This window comes from Acipenser ruthenus, chromosome 12, assembly GCF_902713425.1.
Source record: "Acipenser ruthenus chromosome 12, fAciRut3.2 maternal haplotype, whole genome shotgun sequence".
Taxonomy (NCBI): Eukaryota; Metazoa; Chordata; class Actinopteri; order Acipenseriformes; family Acipenseridae; genus Acipenser; species Acipenser ruthenus.
In genome coordinates this window covers 33,431,056-33,457,541 of record NC_081200.1, presented here as the reverse complement: position 1 = coordinate 33,457,541, position 26,486 = coordinate 33,431,056, and the positions used below count along the sequence as shown (strand labels likewise).

General features: G+C 37.4%; 1 protein-coding gene across 5 annotated transcripts in view; it reads right to left on the bottom strand.

The window, feature by feature from the left end:
- Positions 1–26,486, bottom strand: part of LOC117417311 (astrotactin-1-like) — a 192,444-nt gene that overhangs the window by 81,095 nt on the left and 84,863 nt on the right. For all 5 annotated transcript variants that reach the window (XM_034029362.3, XM_059034897.1, XM_034029365.3 and 2 more), the window contains exons 13-15: positions 19,944–20,110; positions 18,664–18,858; positions 3,150–3,277 (exon numbers count right to left, since the gene is read on the bottom strand). In XM_034029362.3, coding sequence (XP_033885253.3) covers positions 3,150–3,277; positions 18,664–18,858; positions 19,944–20,110 — 490 coding nt within the window. The remainder of the gene's footprint in view (positions 1–3,149; positions 3,278–18,663; positions 18,859–19,943; positions 20,111–26,486) is intronic.

Sequence of the window (26,486 nt, the reverse complement as noted above, 5' to 3'; positions counted from 1 at the left end):
CAATTTCTCTTGCTGTAGTGCATTTGGCACAACAGATCCCCACTACTCAAGCCAATCAAAATTACAGTACGTTTGCCCCTCTCCCAGATCCCATATTTATCAACGAATTCTTGTTCTGACAAGGAACTGTACCATTGCTACAACTTGAAGGGGTCTGTATGGTGACACATTAAACTCGTGCTGTGCCACAATTTAAGCATCTTACTTATAAGCTGAGAAACAAGTGCAACACCTTCCCATACAATTTCATTTGTTTTTACAACTATGTCATTAAATATATTTAAAATGCTCTGTTAAAATAATTTAAATAGCAGCCTCCCTGGAATTCAATTAGATCAATTGAATAAACCCCTTACTATTAGAAACAACCTGGTTTCAAAGATCTCTCATACCCATGATGTACTATATAATGTAATGGCCTTCTTTATGCAATACATAGAGTATAGTCACAAGTGTTTGTGGTAAAAGGTCTTATGATGTGATAGAATCCCGTGGGATGACAGTAGATGTTCTATTTAGTCTCCTTTGAGATCAGTTTTCAATGTTATTGGGAAGTGGCACTGATTGGCAATTAAATTGTCTGGGCAATCATTGTAGGATTACCTGAGTTCTCCCAACCTGGCCATTAGCCCAGAGAGCCTGGTGACACTGGTATAGTCAACAGCAAACCAAATAACACATAATATATATATATATGTATATATATATATATATATATATATATATATATATATATATATATATATATATATATATATATTAACTGTATACTCTGTATATTTTATACTTTATAAACTGTCACAGAAACTCGAGATGGAATTGTTTTCCTGCAACTCACTGTAGAGGCCAATCTTTTATTTTTTATAATACAGGGATACCTGATATATGTTTCAGTGCTGTACAGACGTTCTATGTCGTTATCCATTAGTGCTTCAGCTTCATTTGGATGACTGCCTTTACCTTGTTTTAATTTCACGTTCCTCTCCAGTTCCTCTGAGATACGAATGTACCAGCTTTACATCATTTGTTTTTAACGTATTTTCATTTCATTGATCATTAATGAACATTTCTGTACTGTGGGTGTTGTTGAGTGATTGAAAACGAGACATTTTGTGTTTGAATTGAAAGTGATGGTCTCGAGGAGCTGAATGGGTCAAAGTTCAAGTATATTTTCCTCTAGAGGAATTATCACTTTTCAACGTCACTACTGTGGTATTATGCCTTTTGTTTCGAATGGCTCAGGATGCAAATATAGCCTTCATCCATGTATTATATATATATATATATTATTATTATTATTATTATTATTATTATTTATTTCTTAGCAGACGCCCTTATCCAGGGCGACTTACAATTGTTACAAGATATCACATTATTTTTACATACAATTACCCATTTATACAGTTGGGTTTTTACTGGAGCAATCTAGGTAAAGTACCTTGCTCAAGGGTACAGCAGCAGTGTCCCCTACCAGGGATTGAACCCACAACCCTCCGGTCAAGAGTCCAGAGCCCTATATATATATATATATATATATATATATATATATATATATATATATTAGAGCCAGCTGCCCAACGTTTCGATATGATGTACATATCTTTGAATCAAAACATTGGAGGTATTTATAGGCATATTCAATACATTAGTATGATAACTCTTCATTGTAACTTGGCATAAATTCGAGAGCAGGCAAATGTGGCTGAGGTTTGGGCTGTAATTGTATTCCCATTAGAAAATAAGATAGTGATATAGCACTTCAAGTTTCAAAAACAGGATTGGGAATTTGAGAAAAATACTATTTCACAAGACATGGTATAAAAAGAAGAACAACAAAAAATAGATTGATTTATTTGCTGTTAAAACCTCCATGCTGTTCATTTAGCATTTTGCCTAGGGATAGTAATCCTTCATTTACAGAGTATGCAGGAATCCGAAACATATGTAACTTGAAAGAAGAAGAAAAATGATGCAGCACTTTGAAACCTGGGAACATGAAGGAGTTGCAGAGGTGTGGTAGATTTATTTCTTGATAAGGATACTTCCTTTTGACTCGAGGCACTGGGGTTAGAATAAAATAATGGAGCCTATTTCATGGGCTGTGTTAAATGCCATTTTAACAAATTCAGTTACTTAGATTTGAAAGCAAGAGCACACCACCACATTAGACACCACATTATTTAGCTTGCAGTATTAATTAACCTATTTATGTATCCTTTAATATGTCTGTGTGTACTGTATATATGAATTTGTTTTAGATATTATACTAAAATGCTTTTATATATATGTATTAAACATGGGCTGTTCTGAGAAAATGTATTGCAGTTAAAAAGATACTGTGGGGAGCATGCAGTACACTATCTGAAATGACAAAAACACTGTCACAGTATAAGAAATATAGAAAAAAGCTCCAGAAAGTGAAACTGAACCCACTATCAGGCTATGGGGAATTTGTTTTTTAAAGTGTGTGTGGCAAGGTGATGCAGTGCTCAGTAGCAACAATCCAACAACAGTTCAATGGTGAAAAATGAAGATTTATTATTTGCTTTTAAATAATAATACTGACTATACACAGCAATGTGTAAAGTCTGGAAAAATCCCAGATAGTTTAGCCATCTAACAATGACAAATTCGAACAGTTAATAGATACAGTACAGCACTAAACATTCACGGTTTCTTTATACTCCTCTCGGTCAGTCCGTAACCATAACAGAGGAACAGATTGCTTGGCCACATCCCTGATATACCTTCAGTCCTGCCCCCTTCAGAAGCGAGTGCAATCACATATCCTCCAATCCATGACTGACACCTCGCCTACCGTATTAGGGCGATGACTTCTGGTGCTGTGGCTCCGCCCCCTTCCTGGATGGCTGACTTCCAACTGACCCTGGAATGAACTGTCAAACCATCCAGTCCGGGGCACACTGTTCCTGTTATACCGTGCCCTGTACAGGTCGGGAGGGAGATTGTTCACTCAGATTCATTCGCTCTCTGTCAGTGTGTTTTTAATTCAACCAGCTATCGAAGAAAGTGTAACAAACTCGTTCTGTACACAAGGCATAACAGGCATGTGCCAGTCATGATATGCCGATGATATGCACCAGTAGAGGGTTAAAGGACAGGGAAAGAGAAAAAGTGTCGTCACTTACCTGTCAGGTATTCAGGGTCAGGCACTGGGTCAGACAGCTCCTCCTGGCACTGGACCTTTGTTGGGACTGACGCCACCACCATGGCATCTGGTAGCTGATTCTCAATCCCACGGGCAAAATTCTTCTGTCTGGGGTCACAGATAGAATGAAATTATTGATTTATTTACTGACACTCTTCACACTAATACAGTATAACACATTACAGCAACAAAACGCAGATTACAATTCCAATTTAACAATCAAATGTGTGTATAAGTGCTTAAAGATCATTAATTCAGATATTCTATTTACCATGTGTATTTTTATAGCCATTTGTTTGTTTTCTGTAAATGATCCTTTACAGTTTCTGATATGACCATTATTTGTCATGTTTTATACAATAACTACTCTATGGTATTTTTCTACCAGTTCAACTCATTTTAAAAACACTGATGAAAGCAATTTATAAGTGTGGTAAGGCAGGCCAGGAGTGCTATAGGTGTCTAAATTACACTGGACAAACCAAATATTTTGGAAGTGTTGTCAAAAAAGAAAATTGGCAGAGCAGACAGAAGACATACTGGACTAGTAATAAAAAAAACAACCAGGGATACTGAACTGGTAAGACATGGAATATAACGTTATTACCAGTTTAATGTGGGCCATGCATACCTAAGAAACACGGATGTTAGTACAGTAAGCAATGGATGTTTTTTTTTTTTACTAAGGTGCACTTTTACAGCACTATTAAGCCTATATTTCATTGTTTTAGTAGTAGTGTACCACCTGCTACACTAATGCAACATCAGAAGCTTGCTGCTGCTGCTGCACTTAATTGAGTGGCAGAATACCTGGCCAGGTTATTCCATTTAGTACTAAAGGATAGCTAAACAAGCAAATAATGTTTTTTTCTTAATTAATAGAGGGGAGGCTAACAGAACTCCATTTAGTCCCTCCAGGATTCCGCGATCGTGGAAAAAATCACGGAATTTTAACAATTGTTATGTTTTATGTATATTTTAAAAAATTAGAAACAGTTAAGGAGAGCCTGGGTTGTTTTTCCACTGCACTTAGTTTGCCAAAAGATGCGCAAACAAATGGTGTTCAAAAATTAAGACCAACGGTACAGCTGCATCTGGTATCGCTATATTTTATAGATCTATTTAAGCATTTCTTTGTAGTCCACAAATGTTACTGATGATATTTCAATTACTTCTGTTGAAGGGGGATAAAGAAAGTTTTAAAAATATGATTTGCCAAGGATATCCTGTTTAAGGATAGTTGTTTTTTTTCTAGAGTTGTTTTTTGTTTGGGTGCTTTTAAAAAAAAAAAAAAAAATGCTGTGCGAGTGCAGCGAGAGCCGTAGTTGTATGTACTAAAGCTGTATTTTGTTTTACAATATTTTTGTAAGTTTAGAATTGTTTTATTTTTCACACTATTTTTTTCTTTATATTAATATAATAAAGGTCAAGGATGAGAAATTTGGTAGAATTTTGTGTTTTTGAGTGTGTTGTTAAGTGTGCCGGACCCGCGGTTTATGTCCATTTGCTTCAAATCGTCAGAAATTCGGGCATAAACGTTCTCATTTCTGATGCACGACTGCAGATCTTCCTGAACACTTCTATCTGCCCATAGAGAAACTAGAGCCTGCACTTCCTCAGCTTCCCAAGGCTGACCTTGAACTGCGGCCCAGGCAGGTAAGCCAGCCCTACTTTCATTTAAATGTGACCTCAATGAGTTACGGATGATGGACTATTGCTTGGAACAGGAGCAGAACTTGGAAGACGTACTTCCCCGTGAAAAGACTGTGCCAAAGAAAAACGAAATAAAGAAATAAATACATTTTTCTATGTAAGGTGTTTTTATTTTTATTTATTTATTTATTTATTTTTTATTTATTCTTTATTTTGTTTTCTATGTAATTTATTTATTTTTTAATTTTGGCACAAATTATCTCCATAGGGTTACAACTAACTGTTTTTTGTTTGTTTTGTTTATTGTTTGCTGGATTACAGTACTGGTCTTTTCCATGGGCCAAGGATTACAGTAATTGGGGTTAAACGAGCGCCCCATACATATAGCTCAGCTATATAATTATGTAATTGGGGTTTTGTTTTCTTTTATGATTTGCTGTTTTGTTTTTGTTTTTTGGTCTGTTTGCTTGGTTCAGAGACTGAATTTTCTGCTTTTCCTTGGAAAGCCTGGGATTTTGTGCTTCACAAAAGGACACTGAATTTATTTGAGATCTTGTCGCGTGACTGGAACCCCAGGGTGTGTGTGTGAAGTATAAGCCGTTCTGTAGGGGACTGTAAGTAATTATTTAATGTGAATTGTCAAACAAAACTGCAAACTATTTATGATTGGTATAGATGTTTCATTACTGTCTTTGCATTGCTTTAATTTTCAGGTTGTTCCAGGTTTTGCAATTGCAAATAATGTCATAAATATGGCGGGTTAATGGTTGGTGGTTGTGTTGGGAATTTGCTGAACAATATTTATTGTTTCTGGCATGTTGTTTATAATACACATTTGGTTATAATTCTACCTGACTTATTCCTCAATTGTCTTGGCTCTGTCGCTCAATCCTGCTACCCTGGGTATTTAAATTATTTCAGGGGATTTATATTCATTCCCAGTCACTAATAGCCTTTGCTATAGACTTTGCGTTAGGATTGCTGATTGTTACAGTATTACGTAGCATAAAGTATAGAGACCTAACAGGAAAACGAAACAAGAAAACCAAACAGCTGTATCTCTTGACCTTCAAAACATATATACAGTAATTGCAACTGCCCATTTCTTAAACAACCCTTGAGCTAAAGAAGTGGCTTGAGAACATCCCAATCAGCCACTCACCATCAAGCACTTATAACACATGTGGTCGTTAGGAAAGACGCTTTCAGTGACCATGTCGGCAAAACTCTAATGAGCTGTGAATGTGCTGGTACCAGCAAAGCCCTGCCAAGCACTGATTATTCTCAATTTCACCAGCTGTTAGAAAAGCAAGTGTACTCTAACTACAGGAGAAGCATGTCTGCTTGACTAAATACCACAGTGGTTGGAAATTTCTCACACTAGCATTCCTTTCAAAACCATCACCTTACTTAAGTTTAACCCTGAAGGTACAAGTTCTGCTGTTATCCATAAATCCTATATTTACTTGGGCCAAGTGGAAATGATCAGCGAAATGGGAAAAGAGGAACTAGGAACCTGGGAACCCAGTAAACAGTGTGTGTGTGTGTGTGTGTGTGTGTGTCTGTGTCTGTGTCTGTGTGTGTGTGTGTGTGTTCAATAACAGCAGACAAGAGAGAGAAGACTACACTTCAGTTTAGTTTGCAATGTAGCAATTTAAAAAGGCTTATTTTTATATTGCATATGGGAATAGTAAAACACAGAAAACTAATCAGCTAAGGGACAAGCCAAATGACCACTTTTGTTAACTTATGCTTTTATGTTCTCAAGTCCTTATTTTTGGTGAGCTTACTGTATTGTAGTTCATACTGTATGAGCAACACTGGAAACTGTCACCCTTCAGCTGACTCTTTGTGCAATTTACCCCAAGCCATAAATCTCCAGTTAAAGAGATACTGACTTGGTTTTGTGTTTTTGGATTATCTTGCCCTTCAGCAGCACCTCTGACCAAATTGCTTTTGGTAATAGGCTCTTTCTTATTCTATGAAGCGCAGAAGTAGAAATATATTGGGACAAAGAGGCTTGGTGGGGTTATGCGTTTACTTTTGGAGACACAGATTCACATCCAGTAAAATGAGCTTTGGAGGGAGTTTACATACACATGCCACTGGGTACAAAACATTGAGATATCTTAAAATAATTTAAAGCTATTTGGATATCTAATTTAAAGCTACATTTAAAGACATCTGGAAATAATTTTAAGATATCACTAAATATATTTGAGATATCTTAATCTTAAGACATATCTATAAATTAATTTATTCTCTAAATGATAAATTGGCTTGCCATAGAGAACAGGGGTACAACATTATCACAGAAGTGTGTATACTTTTATCTTCTACAGTACTTATACCTGCATTTTTTTTTAAACCAAAGAGACATTCTTACTGACATTTAAATACAGATGCATGATCATAACAGAACATAATGTATCTGTGATTCAGGATTTTAGAATTTGAGAACCCAGCACCTGAATCATGGTGCCAACAATATTGGATACAAATAACCTAACACTGTTATATCCCAGTAAAGTGAATTTAATACAAAAAAAACTCTTAACAGAGATCTTAGGATCTACAAATTCAATAAAGAAAATTCTTTATGGGATCTCCAAGTCATCAAATTTAATAAAGGGAACTCAGCACTGAAACTCAGACAGCTTGCCAGCACAATCTCACAAGCTGCAAATTAAATGAAGAGAGTTCACTACTGATGTTTGAGTCTGCAAACTCAATACAGAGGCATAACTCCCTTGGGGCAATGAATACTGTAAAGGTTTGAAAGATCGGAACTCACTCTATAAGTGATTTTATAAAAGTCATTTTACCTGTTTTACATGTTGCATTGTTCTACTCTGATGCATTATGAGCATCAACAATTTACTCAAAGCCTCCATTAGTGTTTTCTACTATAATAACAACCTTGACTTGCATAAAGTGGGAAAAACATTGAGTGAAATAGCTTGCATCACTTGATTTTCAAGGTGTGGTATCCGAAGCATAATCAACAAGTACAGACAAACATCATCTGTAATTGACAAACCCAGGACTGGAAGACCCAAAAAGTTGTCTAACAAGGATGAGCAATTGTGGCAAAGTGGGTAATTGTGTGCAGTTGAAGGTAATGCAACCGTGATTAAGAAACAGACAGACAACAATATCCAGGTGCAAAGTTATTTTAGTGAATTTTAAAGTCAAGTGCCTGACGGCAAAACTACTGTAAACAATAATGAATGCGAAGCAATACAGCGGCATGTACTGCTTGCTTTGTAATCCACGGGTTGGCCCCGAAATAATAGTCCTGTTCTTAAAACACCCACACAAAACACATACACAAGTCCGTAGTGAGTGAATTAGTGCTTGTGGTGCAATACAGTTCTCCGTGAAACAAGTATATTGATGTTGTCCAGTTTGGTGCTGGCCCTTGGCGACAGCTCCGGATCGTGTTAACCATCTAATAACAACAGACAAACAGTTTAAGACACGACAATACAAACAAACAAAACAGTCACGCTTTCACCGTACTCCTTTTTGGTTTGTTCTAACCATTCACAAAAGGAACAGATCTGTTGATTTGATGGACAACAACACCTGTGCCTTCTACCAGTTCTGTTGTCAATTCAACGCTTGTCTTCTTCTATTCCTTAAGGATATTATCTTCAAGTATTGCTCATCCTTGTTAGGCAGCTTTTTGTGTCTTCCAGTTCTGGGTTTGTCAATTACAGATGATGTTTCTCTGTACTTGTTGATTATGCTTCGGATACCACACCTTGAAAATCCAGTGATGTGAGCTATTTAACTCAATGTTTTTCAAGGTTGTTATAATAGTAGAAAACACTAGTGGAGGCTTTGAGTAAATTGTTGATGCTCATAATGCATCAGAGTAGAAAAATGCAACATGTCTAAGACTTTTGCACAGCAGTGTACATAAAGAGAAAAGGCTTGTATGAGTACGACGCTGGAGTCAACACAATGGATGCAGGTTTCATAAGGTGCCAGTGTTAATACGAATAATATGAACACTTACAGCATTAGTGTGTTACAAATGGTTGTGTCTGCAATGCAACATATATCAGTTATTATTATTATTATTATTATTATTATTATTATTATTATTACTACTACTACTACTAGTAACTTGGAGAAAAAAAAATGCATCCTCCAGAAACTTGGGACTGGATTTTGTACCTTTAGTTTAAATAAAGCTCTTTAGCCTCCAGCCACATTTTTTTCATTCCCAAGTCAAATGTGGCAAGTTTTAATTAAGTGTGCAGATAAGGTATACTTCTGGTGTGTTAAGAGGAAACACACATGAGCTGTTTTGGGAGAGGGGGGAATCTTAATCATGATTCAAGGCAGACTTAATGAGAATAAAGGGCAATAAAATATTCATTAAAATCTGCTCTCGGCATGTTGCGTGAGAGAGCTGGGCCAGGACCAAGTGAAGGAAAGTAATTAGAAAAGGCGCCATCTGAAACGGGTGCCTTTAAATTCTGTTTCACCGCTCTGCGGCTACTTTCAACAGGAGAGGGACCCAAACAACCTTTTTTTTCTATCACGAGAACCATGACTAAGGGTTTATTTAACACAAACACAGGTTTCACTGAGCCTCTGGAGAAAACGCAAGTAAAGGCAATATCAGTGCTGGCTATTACTGCACAAAGTAGAAATGTAATTTGTTTGTGTCCTCTGAGACACTTTAAATGAGATACAAAAGGAGTTACATATCTCTGGTCTTTTCCAGGTTAATTAGCTCAGAAAATAAATAAAATCAGGAGCATCAAGATGATGGCTTCAGTTACTCTATTAAACAGACAGTGTTGTTTGTTTGATTGAACTCCAAGACCCACAATTCCTTTCAGAACTGCATGCTCAATCTTGAAAGCGAAACTAACTTCCAGTGAACAGCAGCAGTAACTTGTTACGTGCCATAATGAATGGTTAAAATACCAGGCGTGTTTATGTAAATTAATTAGTTGTGTCCTGCCCCAGAATTGAAACAAAGAAAGGTAAAATTCTGTTGCAAATTTTCCAGATTTATGTTCCTGGTCTGGCTTATTGGAGCATCAGAAAACACAAAATAAGAATCTTGTCATGTCTCTCTTATCAGTGAGTCTAATAAAGTGTCTCCCTGTTTATAGAAAGTGTTAGGATATCTGTTCCTTCTGATGTTCAGATCAGGAGTGTAGTCCTTTTGGTGTCTGTTTCGAAGTGCAAACCCATGCAAAAAATCTTTTGTGAGGGAGAAAGTTTTGCCTCGTTTTAGAGGAGAATGCATAACTTTTCAGAAAAAAAATAAAAATGTGTTACAAATTGTTTTTCCATCACAACCAAAAAGTCACATGACCATGATATTGTAGCCATAGTAATCATAAGTCCTACTGCAAGGTGGTATTACATATTGCCAGAGGATTTACATTAAAAACACACATTCAGCATCTAAACAATTTATAAAAAATGAGCAAGGAAGAAGTGGCTGCTGAAGATTCCCAAACAAAAGCTCCCCTTTAAAAGGAAGCCTAACAAACAAATGTAAATCAAGGTCAAGTTGATCGTTAAATACAGTTTTTGTTTCTTCTAAAAGCAGCATGTTTACAAACATTTTTCCTAAATATGGTCAAAGCTGCAGGGCAATCAAACAAAATCTGATTTTTCAAGTTGCTTTTTCTTTCCTTTTGATATTCACTTTCTTTTCATCGTTATGGATTTGCTTTTAACAGCCTCACAGGGGAAATCATAAAAGTTAAAAAAGTCTGTCTTTACTAATATAGCTATGCATGATAAAGGCCTCCAGGAATGAACAGGAAATGTGTAGAGGATGATATTTTACTGTGCCCCTATGCTCCTGTTTTATTATGCACTTCCAAAGCGGTCCAGCTAATTCCATTAAACCTATCTATTTCATGGTCAGTTTTAATTTATTTCTCACTATTACTTTTAATTATACATTTAACGGGATTAGCTGAGATTCCCATGTGCTTATTACTCAAGCTGTTGTGCTACCAGTGAAACTGTTAATGTTTTTCAAAGCCTGATCTAGACAGCATTCCCATGGTGATATCAAATTAGATTAGGGCAAACGTTTGAGATCCAGTTTCTACAGGCATTAATTACTATTTCTAGTTTGCATCAGTCTTTCAGCCATGCAACACACTCACTCAAAACTAGTGTTGCATTAACTTCAAGAATAATATAATTGGACTGTTTGAAATTTAATTTCAATGGCATGGTTTCCTGACCATGTGACTTTATAACAGAAGCAGATGCTGCAATGGCAATTTCTGTGTAGGTACGCTAATAATGATAAAACAAAAAAATCTAAAAGTACAGTGCACTGGAAATTTGTTATTAATGTGCCTAATTAAAGCAAGCGTACAATGACCTTACGATGAGGCCAACAGTTCAGGACATCAGATAAAGGGATAATATGGTTCATAAACTGTCCTGGATCCTCATGCTAATATGGCAGGCAATTATCACTTTCCAGTCCAGGGCTGTTACTTTGTGAAGGAAAAACAGACAGTGTGTCCTAAGGAAAGATAGAGAACGTTCCTTTTATGTGATGTGTTTTACACTGTTTAATCACTGTGGAGCTGAAATTCCACATGGAATGCAGCATTGAGGTTTTGCCTGATTAAGGGCCCTTTTGTTTTGTAAAGGAAAAGTGTTTTGTTTCATGTTTTGTGTTTTTGCTGTTTGAGCTCACTTGTGACGACTGCGTGGCAGTCAGGGGTGAAGACTGAACTTTAATGTGTCTGCCTAAAGACACTGTGATGCTGCTCTACAGTCTAAAATTCATATAGCTGTACTCCCGCAGACTAATATTGAGGTGACTGTACCCTACATCTATCCCTAGCCTTCTCCCTGGCCCTAACTGTTTACTATATAACTATAAGTGGACTACCTATAAATGTAGCGTTATATTTGTCCGTTGGTCAACATCACATCTAGTTTATGCCTTCTCTGTATCATGGTGTCAACTACCCTGCCTGTAAACTGCTTATCAAATAATTACTCACTGTAGTAATTGGACAACATATGGCAAACACCAATTTAAATAGTGTACAATTAGTGAAAAAATTTAACTCAGATCAAAACATTTTACAGGAAATTGTTACATATATTTTTAATGAGCTATATTTTTCATGATGAAATAGGAACATTAGCAGGTGATTTAATTACAAAAGTTGGCACATGTTAGAACTGAGAAAAGAGGAATAGAACTGAAATGTAAAATAACCATAGATTCTGTAAAATGTAGTATCATAACAGTCTTAGGGCTTCCCAATCCACATTTATCCTGACAGCCCCCAGTGTCACTAGTCCCAGTGTGTCTACAGTAATTAAGGCAATCTACCTACTGAGGACAGGTGCCATCTTGTTTCTTAAAGATAGATATATATATATATATATATATATATATATATATATATATATATATATATATATAGGAGGCTGTGTTGTCCAGTGGTTAAAGAAAAGGGCTTGTAACCAGGAGGTCCCCGGTTCAAATCCTGCCTCAGCCACTGACTCATTGTGTGACCCTGAGCAAGTCACTTAACCTCCTTGTACACCGTCCTTCGGGTGAGACGCAGTTGTATGTGACTCTACAGCTGATAGTTCACACACCCTAGTCTCTGTAAGTCACCTTGGATAAAGGCGTCTGCTAAATAAACAAATAATATATATATATATATATATATATATATATATATATATATATATATATATATATATATATATATATATATATCAAAAAGCTGTCTAACAAGGATGAGCAATACTTGAAGATAATATCCTTAAGGAATAGAAAGAAGACAAGTGTTGAATTGACAACAGAACTGGCAGAAGGCACAGGTGTCATTGTCCACAGTCCAAAGCACCTTTGACCATTGTTCCATAGTCTAATTTCTGTGTTCTTGTACATATTTTAGCCTTTTAGTCTTGTTCCCATTTCTTAACAGATGTATTCTTACAACACGTCCTTTAAGTCCTGATTTCAAGAGTGACCTTCATACTGTTGATTTGATGGACAACGACACCTGTGCCTTCTGCCAGTTCTGTTCTCAATTCAATGCTTGTCTTCCTTCTATTCCTTAAGGATATTATCTTCAAGTATTGCTCATCCTCGTTAGACAGCTTTTTGGGTCTTCCAGTCCTGAATTTGTCAATTACAGATGATGTTTCTCTGTACTTGTTGATTTATACAGACGTGCTCAAATTTGTTGGTACCCCTCCACAAAAAACGAAGAATGCACAATTTTCTCTGAAATAACTTGAAACTGACAAAAGTAATTGGCATCCACCGTTGTTTATTCCATATTTAATAGAAATCAGACTTTGCTTTTGATTTTTTTATTCAACATAATATTGTAAATAATAAAACAAATGAAAATGGCATGGACAAAAATCATGGGACCGCTAATCTAATATTTTGTTGCACAACCTTTAGAGGCAATCACTGCAATCAAACGTTTTCCGTAGCTCTCAATGAGACTTCTGCACCTGTTAACAGATAGTTTGGCCCACTCTTCCTGAGCAAACTGCTCCAGCTGTCTCAGGTTTGATGGGTGCCTTCTCCAGACTGCAAGTTTCAGCTCTTTCCATAGATGTTCAATAGGATTCAGATCAGGACTCATAGAAGGCCACTTCAGAATAGTCCAATGTTTTGTTCTTATCCATTCTTGGGTGCTTTTAGCTGTGTGTTTTGGGTCATTATCCTGTTGGAGGACCCATGACCTGCGACTGAGACAGAGCTTTCTGACACTGGGCAGTACGTTTCGCTCCAGAATGCCTTGATAGTCTTGAGATTTCATTGTGCCCTGCACAGATTCAAGGCACCCTGTGTCAGGCGCAGCAAAGCAGCCCCAAAACATAACCGAGCCTCCTCCATGTTTCACTGTAGGTATGGTGTTCTTTTCTTTGAAAGCTTCATTTTTTCGTCTGTGAACATAGAGCTGATGTGACTTGCCAAAAAGCTCCAGTTTTGACTCATCTGTCCAAAGGACATTCTCCCAGAAGGATTGTGGCTTGTCAATATGCATTTTAGCAAATTCCAGTCTGGCTTTTTTATGTTTTTCTTTCAAAAGTGGAGTCCTCCTGGGTCTTCTTCCATGGAGCCCACTTTTGCTCAAAAAGCGACGGATGGTGCGATCAGAAACTGCCGTACCATCACCTTGGAGTTCAGCTTGTATCTCTTTGGCAGTTATCCTTGGTTCTTTTTCTACCATTTGCACTATCCTTCAGTTCAATCTGGGGTCGATTTTCCACTTGCGGCTGCGCCCAGGGAGGTTGGCTACAGTTCCATGGACCTTAAACTTCTTAATAATATTTGCAACTGTTGTCACAGGAACATCAAGCTGCTTGGAGATGGTCTTGTATCTCCTCAGACAACTCTCTCCTTTGCTTTCTCTGGTCCATGTTCAGTGTGGTGCACACAATGATACCAAATAGCACAGTGACTACTTTTCTCCATTTAAATAGGCTGCATGACTGATTACAAGATTGGAGACATGTGTGATACTAATTAAAGAAACTAATTAGTTTGAAATACCACTATAATCCAGTTATTTATTATCTTTTCTAAGGGGTACCAACAAATGTGTCCAGGCCATTTTAGAATATCTTTGTAGAATAAGCAATAATTCATCTCTTTTCACAGCTTCTTTGCTTTATTCTATGACCAAAGGCATGCAAGTATACATGATAAAATAGCTTTTAATTTCATTACTTTTCAGGAGGAATGCAGCATTATTTCAATGAGCTGTAAGGGTACCAACAAATTTGAGCATGTCTGTATATATATATATATATATATATATATATATATATATATATATATATATATATATATATATGCTGGCACTACAGAGATGTTTCAGTCCATTCAATCAGACACGAGTTGCTTGGTCCCAGGAAAAGTTAAATAGAAAACACTTTTTAGATATTGCCACCGCCAAAGAGAAATGACAGCAACTCCCGCTAAATAAAAGCCTGTATCCCGAACGTTTGTCTCAATTATTCATACTTTATTCATTAAAACAAGGCAAAAACAGATATGCTGATGTGTTTCGACATGTTGTGTTCATCAGAGCATATTGAAAGCAGGACTCATTAGATCTATTAAATACACCCGGTACTCATTGTCATTTAAAACCATTATCTAATTACTAGAAATAATGATATAGCAATCAATGCATTCAATTCACATTCCATATACTTAGCAACAATCTGCTATATACCGTATAACGGGAAATTTTGGCTGGTGTTAAATTTGGTGGATTTGTTACCTTGGTAGATTTTGACGGTTTTTAAATTGGCGTTTTCACTAAGCACATTCACAAAGAAAAATGGCACAGTTTTAATTTCAAAAACATTCAAATACAAGTTTACTTAATGAAATCTGTCTTCTAAACAGTATCTCATTTACAGTAACTTGTTATATAATCTACAATGTCACTGTAGCAACTTGGATAAGAACAAAGAAGGTCTTCTAAAAATGAGTTACAGCATTATCTTTATATAGTCCTTAATTAAGATACCAGTAATTGGAAAGGATTAGTAGCTGCAGTACACTTTAACAATAGGCGTTTGTGCAACTTTCAGTTTTAATACGTACCTCTGGTTCACTAACGTAACACAGTGGAATGATCACAATATCATTTAGTAATTGTAGGACAGTATTGCCACGTGTGAAAACTTTTTAACAATAAAGCCAAAACAAAAATGCTTTAAAATGTCAAACTAGTTAATAGACTAACAAGCACTGGCAAAATTAACTCATTTTTATATGGTACAGAACTAATTTATTTTAACATATTGTTTAGGGATGTTGCGATACCTGCACGGTGGGTGTCTTAATAGTAGTATCTACAACGAATCGACAGTAACAATCCAAAGCAAATTTGCTTTTCTAACAAGTCTGGAATAAACTATTTTGGCTGTTACAGTACTTAATTAACCCCTTGTAAAAAAATAACACAAAACTGCTTAACATAAAAAAAGAATAGTCATACAGGTACCACAGTAGCAAGCACAGTTTACACTGCCTCAGAGTTCCTGAGCGCACCATAAATTCCAGATTTTCCAAATCCATTCATGTAACTGTCCGGTCTGCTTTTAATTTTTGCAAACACATTGGCTTCATCACACTGCCATTCTCATATTCGCTTTGACATCCAACACATTCTTTCCCTAAAGTGTAATTTTAATTAAATACAGTAATTGATTTAGTATACTGCAATTGACATATCCAAATTTGATCATGATTTCATATTTCATCAACAGTATATCACAGATCCATACAATAGAAACTATCAACATTGAAGATACTTCAATATAATGTAATTGACATATCTGACTTAAATCAGAGATTTCATATTAAAGAATGCAAATTGACTATATCATTGAGCCCATTTAGTTCTAATGTTTGGAGTGCAAATATCCAGTCACATGAATCTCTTCTGATTGGACATAATAATGGTCTACTCTGTGAAATATGTTTCTTTGTTTCCTGGAAACATATCAGGAAATATTATTTCTTGGAACATGGTTCCTTGTATATACTGAATGATTGTACTGCATGTGGATCCTATCCCTTAGAGGTAAAAATGCACCGAGGACTAGGAATATTGATAGCGCCAGAGGAGGAATACATCAGAATATCTCCGGCCAAGTACTCAAGACACAGGCACCCCCAATGTTTACTCTTGTTCTGTATTCTTGTCTACGGTGTCCATATTAGGACATCGTCATTTCTCACGTCTCAGCGTCAGTTATCAGGAATTTCTTTATCATGGATCATTTAGTTTGGCGATCAGTCGTCATTTCTCAATCATTTTTCTGTCATCCCTCATGTGTTTTTTATGTCAGCCATTATTTGTATCAGGTATCATTTGTATTTTGTGTCCGCCGTCACTCGAATTTCGAGTCACGGAAAACCTCTGTCACTCAAATTTCGAGTCATGGAAAACCTCTGTCAATGAAATTCTCTGTCAACCATCAGACAGCATTTTTTCTGGGACTTAACGTAACAGCCAATCACATTTCTAAGTTTGCATATCCTATGATTTCATTGGCTACTGCGAATGTCAATCAACGGAAAAATGTAAATGAAAAATATGAAGACAAACAAAATAAAATAACTTGAAGTAAATGTTAGTATTGCTACGTGAACGAATAAAACGCAAAATAACGCACTTTATTCCTTAAGTGTCATTAGGAGATTCTATTATTAGAAATGTATTTACACCCTGTGGAAGGGTGGGGGAAAATCACTGACACAGGAGACAGAAAACTGTAAAGGTATTTCACCGCTCACCTACAGCGCACATGCAGGTGCATTAAATAATAGACAAAACAGAAGGCATAAAGAAAAACAAAAATAAACACTGTTAACCAAAATCTACAAAATAAAGGTGCTGCACTTTGCAGCCGATACCCCAACTGTCGCTACCCACACGGCCCGGGACTCCGTCCTACACTCACAGGTGTTCCCTGACTTCACTATACAATCCCTGGGGTCTGCCCATTCATTTCCCCACTACACAATATTCTTTTCTCTATTCTTTATATTTTATTTGTAATGATTTGGCGGCTCTCTTCCAGCCCCGCTCCGTCCATATCGCCTCCGCTGGATCATTCCTCTAAAAAGGGCAGACCTGAGGGAACAACAAAGTATCCGTTTATAGGCCGAACAATCCCCATGAGCCCGCGCCCCAGCCACTCAGAGAGGGCAAGCCCACACACCCTCTTCCCCACCTCTCTGTGTCACTGCCATGACTGACAGGCGGATTCCCCGGAACTGCCGCCCTCTTCAGACGGCCAGTCCAGGTGTCCCCTGTTACACACCCATAAAGAAATTGCAAGACTCACTGAAGCCATTACGACTGAACAATCTCCACTAGTTTAAGAGATGACAAAGACAATTATTAGTACAATTATGGGTCCTGTTTTTGTTTTCCGTTGATTGACATTCGCAGTAGCCAATGAAATCATAGGATATGCAAACTTAGAAATGTAATTGGCTGTTACGTTAAGTCCCAGAAAAAATGCTGTCTGATTGTTGACAGAGAATTTCATTGACAGAGGTTTTCCATGACTCGAAATTTAAGTGACAGAGGTTTTCCATGATTCGAAATTCGAGTTACGGCGGACACAATATACAAATGATGCCTAATGCTGCCTAGGGCAGCAGTGTGGAGTAGCGGTTAGGGCTCTGGACTCTTGACCGGAGGGTCGTGGGTTCAATCCCCGGTGGGGACACTGCTGCTGTACCCTTGAGCAAGGTACTTTACCTAGATTGCTCCAGTAAAAACCCAACTGTATAAATGGGTAATTGTATGTAAAAATAATGTGTAAAGAAAATAATGTAATTGTATGTAAAAATAATGCGATATCTTGTAACAATTGTAAGTCGCCCTGGATAAGGGCGTCTGCTAAGAAATAAATAATAATAATAATAATAATGATACAAATAATGGCTGACATAAAAAACACATGAGGGATGACAGAAAAAATGATTGAGAAATGACGACTGATCACCAAACTAAATGAATGAAAAGAAATTCCTGATAACTGACGCTGAGACGTGAGAAATGATGATGTCCTAATATGGACACCGTACTTGTCAGCAGGTACTGTGTAAATTAATGAACAGCAGTTATCTGTCACTGCATATAAAATGTGCTCTATTAAGATAAAAAGCAATGCCCACCATACATGTCTAATTTCAGTTATGTATTAGCATACCTAATTTAATAATGCAACTTTCTCAGGAAATATTTATTGCACCATTTAAATAACAAAGAATGATTTTAGACACATCTCTCCATTACTCAGCCTACCTGAAAGTCACCTTTAGGATCTGTCCTGAAGTGAGCTCATTGGTGTGATTATTGTAGCCGTAAAAGAGGTCCCCAAAGACTGTCTGGTTGGCTGGGATGTCGTCCAGTTCCCCACAGTCTAGGCCTTCCGTGCATGACTCAGAAAGGAGCTGGCAAGACCGTCTATCAGGCCCCAGCTTATAGTCTTCAATGCAACTGTAATGCAAATATATATATATATATATATATATGTAAAAATATGTCAGTAGTTGACTGAGGTACACACAGGTGTATTTACCCAACTGAGCTCTCAACTATAACATAAAGATAGCTATTTTATAAGATATACAGTTGAATACCTTTACATTGATATGCTGGTGGTGTAGTTTCCCTGGTGACACTTTGTACATCAGTAATACATTCTGTATCCAGGGTCAAACCTTTCAAGCTTACTGAGCGTCAGACAACAAACCTATTCTAAACGGGACCAGGTGTCTGTTACTTTAGGTTTCAGATGAAAGCCGGCTTGTTGTTTTGCTTAACCTACAAAATACATATCTCTAGAACTACCTGTCAGGAAATATTCAGCACTTTGACACACCAAGTGTTAAAAACCTTACTTAAAACCTTACAGCTCAACATCTATTTACATTGGCCCACACATGGCTGCTCAGACTCAACGTTATTTTCAGAGCCTTGGGATGTTTGCGCATGGAAGGTGCTTTATAAATGCAAATTGGATTATATTGTATTGTAATTCAGACTTCTTTCATAGCTGACAACTTTTGGACATGTCTGTGCATGAGATCATATTGAACCTTTGTTAATGAAAGAGAATGCAGTGGAGTGATGATGGCAGCCTAAGGTTTATCTATATTAAAATCTTTCTGATACCAATAAACACTAAAAGAAACTTCATACATTTTATGATATAGCTTTTTCATTTACAGTACATTTACACTTTTGTCTTATTTTGTATTGTTATTTTGTAAAACAATATAAGAATCAGCCTATAGTTCTAGACTCTAACATAACACTAAACTTTATACTACAAATGAGGGGCATAGCATACCTGGGTTATGGTGTTATGACAAATATATATATATATTTGTATAAAAGTTACAATTACAATAGAGTTGTGGAGGATTCGGCGTAGTCAAACCAGGACTGTGAAGGGTGTTATATATTGTATAGTAATTTTGGTAATAAAGATTGTATTGATTAAGTACAAGAGGAAAAATATTAGGGAAATAGTATAATAAATAGAATAAAATCATTCTTGCATCGATACAATAACTCACCCACAGAACATAAGGATGTTGTAGAGAGATGAGTCTTCAGCCAAGGGTGCCAACTGCTGAAGACACAGCTGTCCACACCCCCCATTCAAGCCATCCGAGCAGTCAATCCCAATGTGGTGATCATAGCATCCTGTGCCATCCTTCATCGGGCTTAGACCTGGTGGACACTTTGATAGAAGAAATCATGTTTAGTGGACTGATTATACATTTACTGCACAGAGGAAGAAAAAAACACACTACACTAGTTCTCCACCAAAACAGTGAACTGGTCTGACACAGGTTCCTATGGAGGTCTGCACCACATTAGTGTATTGGGATACTTCCAGAAGGACTTTCAGTGGTACTAGCACTGTATGTAAAACAGCCCATATTTCATGCATTTGCCCAAGCATCTCCTTGTTTGATATTATTTTGTATTATGTGGGTGTTCAAAACAAGAGAAATGTCATTTTTTGCATTAAGGTCAATATGTGTCCTGTCATTGTGATGTACACTATTATTTTGTTACACTAGGTGATTAGCCAGCAGTTTTACTAATGCAATATTTCAGGTACCTAACCTGATCAATAGTGTACTTCCCATTAGTGCACTGCATTGGTTTGATAGCCTCTAGGGTGGTGACCAGAGCTTGGCCTTCCCCCATCAACAAAATACAGTCCCTTTCTCAAGGCTGTCTGGAACTGTATATTTTATAAGAACCTTGTTATCTTCATCAAACTGTAGGTCCATCCATGTGATTGATTATGCTGCAAATATGTGCCCTGTTCTATACTATCACAGCACTATGAATGTTAGTTAATGTGTTAAAATTACACAATAGTTATTTGGCAAAGTACCACCTGATGACCTGATCACCAGCACTTTTTAAGCTGTACTAAAGTGTTTCAAGCTGAACTGAAAACTGCCTAAACATTTATGCTATACTAGCTTCATTTTAACAGTACAGAATATTCATATTGCAATATAACTGTATAGTATGTGCTGGCTTTCTGAATTTTGTACATCTGTATAATAAGCACAGTGACATTCAGTTGGAAAGAATCCACTAAGGTATGAGCAGATAATACATGAGAAAAAATTGCTTTGGCTCATTGTCAAAACAAATACAACAAAAAAGCAGTTGAAACAGAAAATGGAATGATATCAGGATCAAAGGGACAAAGCTGATAAAATGTAGCCTGTTCCTTCCTCATTTAGCAGCTCTGATGGTTACAGATTTAGGTTACAAGCCTCTTGAGTCATCCACTCACTGCATCGGGTATAAAAGGCCATACCTAATGACTAAAACCCTGCCTTGTCCCTGGACACATTTACATTGATTTTGTCACTTCGCTGCTAGCTTGGTGACAACTGAGTTATTGCCTCTAATGTAAAGATATGGTACATTAAATCTTCTAACCAATCCTCAGAACAGACTCTTTAAATCACTACTACTTTTGCTTGATCAATATTTTATGGAAGTAAAATACGTGTGAAAGAATCTGTGTTGCTGTGAACAGTGCCTGCGAACAGTGGTTGCGTGACCCAGTATGTATTGCTTTAAACAATTACTGCTGGAAAAACACAGCTGGTAACTGACAACATGGCAACTGATATCCCTGGACATGCCAGTTGTCTTGCAATTTCTGCAGGAACAGTTTGATGCCCCCGTAGATTTGGTATCTCCGGGCGCGCATTTCTTAACAACCCGTTTCCTGAAAGGTGCTCGGCGGTTATGCCCTCCCTGGAGGGTCGTTCTCGTCTTGAATTGAGCCTTGATGTTGTACTGGAGGCTCTCATAAAGGCCCCGTTTGAGCCTATATACTCCATAGAGTTGAAGCATATGTCATGAAGACAGCCTTCCTCTTGGCTATCACCTCCACAAAGCGGGTCAGTGAGCTACAGGCGCTGTTGGTGCACAGCTCCTGCATGCGTATTTGGGATGATGGCAGCAGGGTGTCACTGTGTACAAACCCTGTTTTCCTCCCTAAGGTGATCACAGCCTTCCACATGAACCAATTTATGGAACTGGAGTCTTTCCATCCACCTTGAACTTCCTCTGCCCAGTGCGGGCACTGAGATGTTATGTGGATGGAACAAGAGCTCTGCGTCATTGTGACCAGCTCTTTGTTTGTCACGGTTTACAGACCCTAGGACAGCCCCTCTCAAAACAGTGACTGTTACACTGGATTGTGGATACAGTCTCTGCGGCGTATGACAGTGCTGGCTTAACCCACCTGGTTGAGTAGCTGCGCACTCCACTAGAGGGTTGGCTACATCTTGGGCCCTCTTCAGGGGGGCCTCACTGTCCGATGTATGTAGGACGGCTAGCTGGGCTACGCCACATACGTTCTCCAGGTTGTATTGCTTGAATGTGGTAGATCCTACTTTGCCTTCAATAGGCACGAGGGTTCTTGAGGTTGCACGCTGCACAGATAAGCTAGGGTTAAGCGGTTCTGATGCGTCCCTCGTAAGCTGCCGTTCCTTCTCCCTCGCGACGGCTCTGGTATACATTTCCCATACGTAATGTTTTGTGGTCATCCTCGAATTGAAAAAGAACTTTAGGTTACTTACCATAACCCTGGTTCCCTGAAAGAGAAGACGGCCACCAACCAGCGAGGTCGCATTGGTCGCGCTCACGGCTTTGATGCAAAAAGAGAACATGGCTTCCATGGTTTGACTATTTAATCGCTCTGGTATAGAGAGCTCAGAAAATACCTACCATATCCCTACATAATGTTTTGGTGGTTATCTTCTCTTTCAGGGAAGCAAGGTTACGGTAAGTAACCCAAAGTTTCCATTCCATACATAATGTGTATGCGTTCACTGTGCTATTATACACTTTGCAAAGTTTATACCATAATAAATCCACACTATAAAGCCATGCTATAAAACACTCAATAGTGCTAAATATAGAAATACAGTACTAAAATAAAATAAAAATATGACAAATTAGGTTTCTTTTAGTATTTCGAAATAACTTGTTTTACAGTCCTACAGTGGACTGTTAAAAACATCAGAGCACTGCAGTTATTGAAGTACCAGGGGTTAGAGGAGAACAAAAACACATTTCAGCTTTCCTTACATACATGGGTAATACAATAACAGAAACACATTTCAGCTTTCCTTACATACATGGGTAATACAATAACAGAAACACATTTCAGCTTTCATAACATAACAAAAAGCTAAATGGTAATGTAGTTTTACTCATGCTTTGATAGATATGATACTAAACACTCAATTGTGAGGTGTTTCTGTATCAAAGACTGAACAAAGGAACAGTCTAAGGAATGGGATTATGGAGAACTGACTTTGCTGCAGAAGGAAAATAGATACAGTATGAGGCATGGTTGCATAAACCTCAGTGATAGCCTGTTAGTGACCAAGCATTTAAAAATGCCAATAATGTATTTTTGTAACGCGTGGACAGTGAACTTTGTCTTTGCCTCTTTTTCTGTATCTTTTCATTATCAACAAAAATACATCATTAGCAGTTTTAAATGCTTGGTCACTAACAAGGCAAACATTGTGGGTTTTGTCAGCTCATGTTTACTGTGTGATTAAGACCACCAGGCTTCATTCATTTTAATTAATTACAATAAATGGAAACGCTGAAAACCTCCAGTTTACTGTTTACAACAAATAGAACCTTGAGGGACTATGTTATCTGCAAAGAGGAAGGCTATATAATCATTTTTTTTTTTTTTTAATTGTATCCATTTTTGTAAGCGGGATAACACACTCCAGGACTTGTGCGTTGTGTTGCATTAACACATGTCTTTGCTGGTTAAAGGCATGTTCCACGGATCACGTGAAGGGAGCCGGCAGACCACCAGTTGTCTGCGGACCACAAATTGAGAACCACTGCTTTAAGGTATCTCTTGAAAAAGTAGCTTTAAAAAGGTCAATTGAAATGTGATTTTTGCGATTACAGATAAAAATACAAATGAAAGAATACCGCAATGCATTTGTGAAGAAATATATTTAAATATATTGTTTTGTCCGAGAATACAGTATGTCTCATGTACTTCAAAAAGTAATTCAAAGAATGAAACTGAAATGAGTCCCTATGTAGATAAAGGTATAACTATCAATTATAAAGAAATGCAGATTGAGCTAGTTTCAGTGACTGCAGTCTAAAATATTTCAATGAAGGTCCACAAGATTAAGGTCATAAAATGCATGATCTATTTGTATCGAACAAATAAAAAGTATCTAGGCTGCAATGCCATTTGTTTGAAAACCCATAGCGTGAGGCATTATTAAACTATTCAGATAATATACCTAAAACCCCTGAAAAGCATTTTGTAAAATCATTTACTGAGAAAAATGAGTATGCACTATAATGAAATTCTCTCTAGTCTAACTAAAGTCTCAGTTTTTGTTTTTTAAACTTTGTAATACAAATTACTAGTACTTTATTTATTTTAAATTAGATTTTTCTTTTTTTTTTTATTACTATTATTATTTGTTTATTTAGCAGACGCCTTTCTCCAAGGCGACTTACAGAGACTAGGGTGTGTGAACTATGCATCAGCTGCAGAGTCACTTACAATTACATCTCACCTGAAAGACGGAGCACAAGGAGGTTAAGTGACACAATGAGTCAGTGGCTGAGGTGGGATGTGAACCGGGGACTTTCTGATTACAAGCCCTTTTCTTTAACCACTGGACCACACGGCCTCCTTTTTAGAAAGAGGTAGATATTAAACTAATTTGTTTCAGAACTAAATGGGAAATGAATGTCAACACTCCAGGCTGGAATGGTTTAAATTTAAATATCATCTCTCGTGCTTGCAGAGGTCTCTTCCAATCATCCTTGCCAACCTTATTATTTTATTTAATTATTTTTATAGAAACCAGTTAGTTTTGCAGTTAAGACAGCTTCAAATTTCTCTTCTGCATAGGCTACATAACTAATTAATCACATAATCATTTAGCAATTATTAGACTATTTCAAAACGACTGCACTGCCTTGGCTCCCACTGGCTGGGAATGGCAGCCTGGCCGAACTAATAGCAGAAGTGGGACTGATTTCTAACAAGTAATGGTTATGAAAGAAGGATAAAAACATAACTGATATACCCTCAGAAACAGTAATTAGAATATGGCAATGGTATGGTGATAGATGTGCGTTTCTTTTTTTTTTTGCGATCCCTTACAGGGAACATATGAAAACTGAACAATAACTGCCATTGAGAGCCGTCACAAGTGACAGCACAAGATTTACAACATTTTAACAAAATAATAATAATAATAATAATAATAATAATAATAATAATAATAATTAATCTTCTTCAGGTAAAGTAAATCAAAAATAGTTTATTCAGGAATCAAAATGCAAAGAGGAACAAAGCAAATCAAAGGTGATACATCAGTGATCTCACGTACAAGTCTCAGTTGATGGTGTTCTGAGCTGGCATTTACTTCTGAGCCAAGCTGAGCTTCCTGTACTTTGCAAGATCAGGGTGATGTATTTGTTCTAATGTAACTGCATCCAAACAGTAGTACAATGTATTGGAGTAAGGGAAAAGTTTCACACAATAATGGTAAACTTTCTTTGTTAGACCTATAAATATCCCCTTTAAGCTACTATGCCTGACTACATAACTTGAATTTAAAAATGATCAAAATCAAATCAAGTTTGCCCCATACAGTTTACCTCAAGAGTCTCATTAAATGGAAATGGAAATTATATTATTTTGTGTTGTGTGTGTACACAACTGTGTAGGGTTGGCAAAGGTAGTAGCTTGACTAGCTTCATTAACGCAAAGAATAATTCACTCCTACTGAAGCAGCAAATTGTTTGTCAAATTTAATAGCTTAGGACAGAATGCAATTTTCTTAAGCAGCTTGTATTTAAGTATTTTTCTACCAGCAGAGCAACCAGGCTTGGCATTGGCTACATAATGATCAGACAACTGAGCCCCTCCTTCCCACAACCAGCAGCATTAATGCCATGAGAATTCAAATGCACACATGCTATTGATTAGATATTTTTCTAGTGTGTTCCCTTGAGGCATTTAAATGCCAGATGCCAGAAGTGAAAGCTAAGGCTGGAGCTAAAGGGGCAGTTGACGCCCTGTGACAGAGAGCGAATGAATCTGAGTCAACAATCTCCCTCTCGACCTGTGAGGGCACTGTGTAACAGGAACAGTGTACCTCGTACTGGATGGTCTGGCAGTTCATTCCAGGGTCGGTCGGAAGCCAGCCATCCAGGAAGGGGGCAGAGCCACAAAGTCATCGCCTTAATGCGGTAGGTGATGTGTCAGTCATGGATTGGAGGAGACGTGATTGGCCGCGCCACTGAAAGAGGGCGTGACTGAAGGTATTTAGGGGAAGTGGCCGAGCTATCTGTTCCTCCATTATGGTTACGGACTGACCATGAAGAAAAGAAAGAAACCGTGAGTGTTTAGTGTTGGACTGTGTCTACTTAACTGTGTCTTGTGTGTAATTGCAGACGGCTAAAGATCCGGGAGCTGTCAAGCCAGCATTAGACCCGGACAGCACTGTACCACTGTAAAGCACTTGTTTCACATTCACAACACCACTTGCACCCGG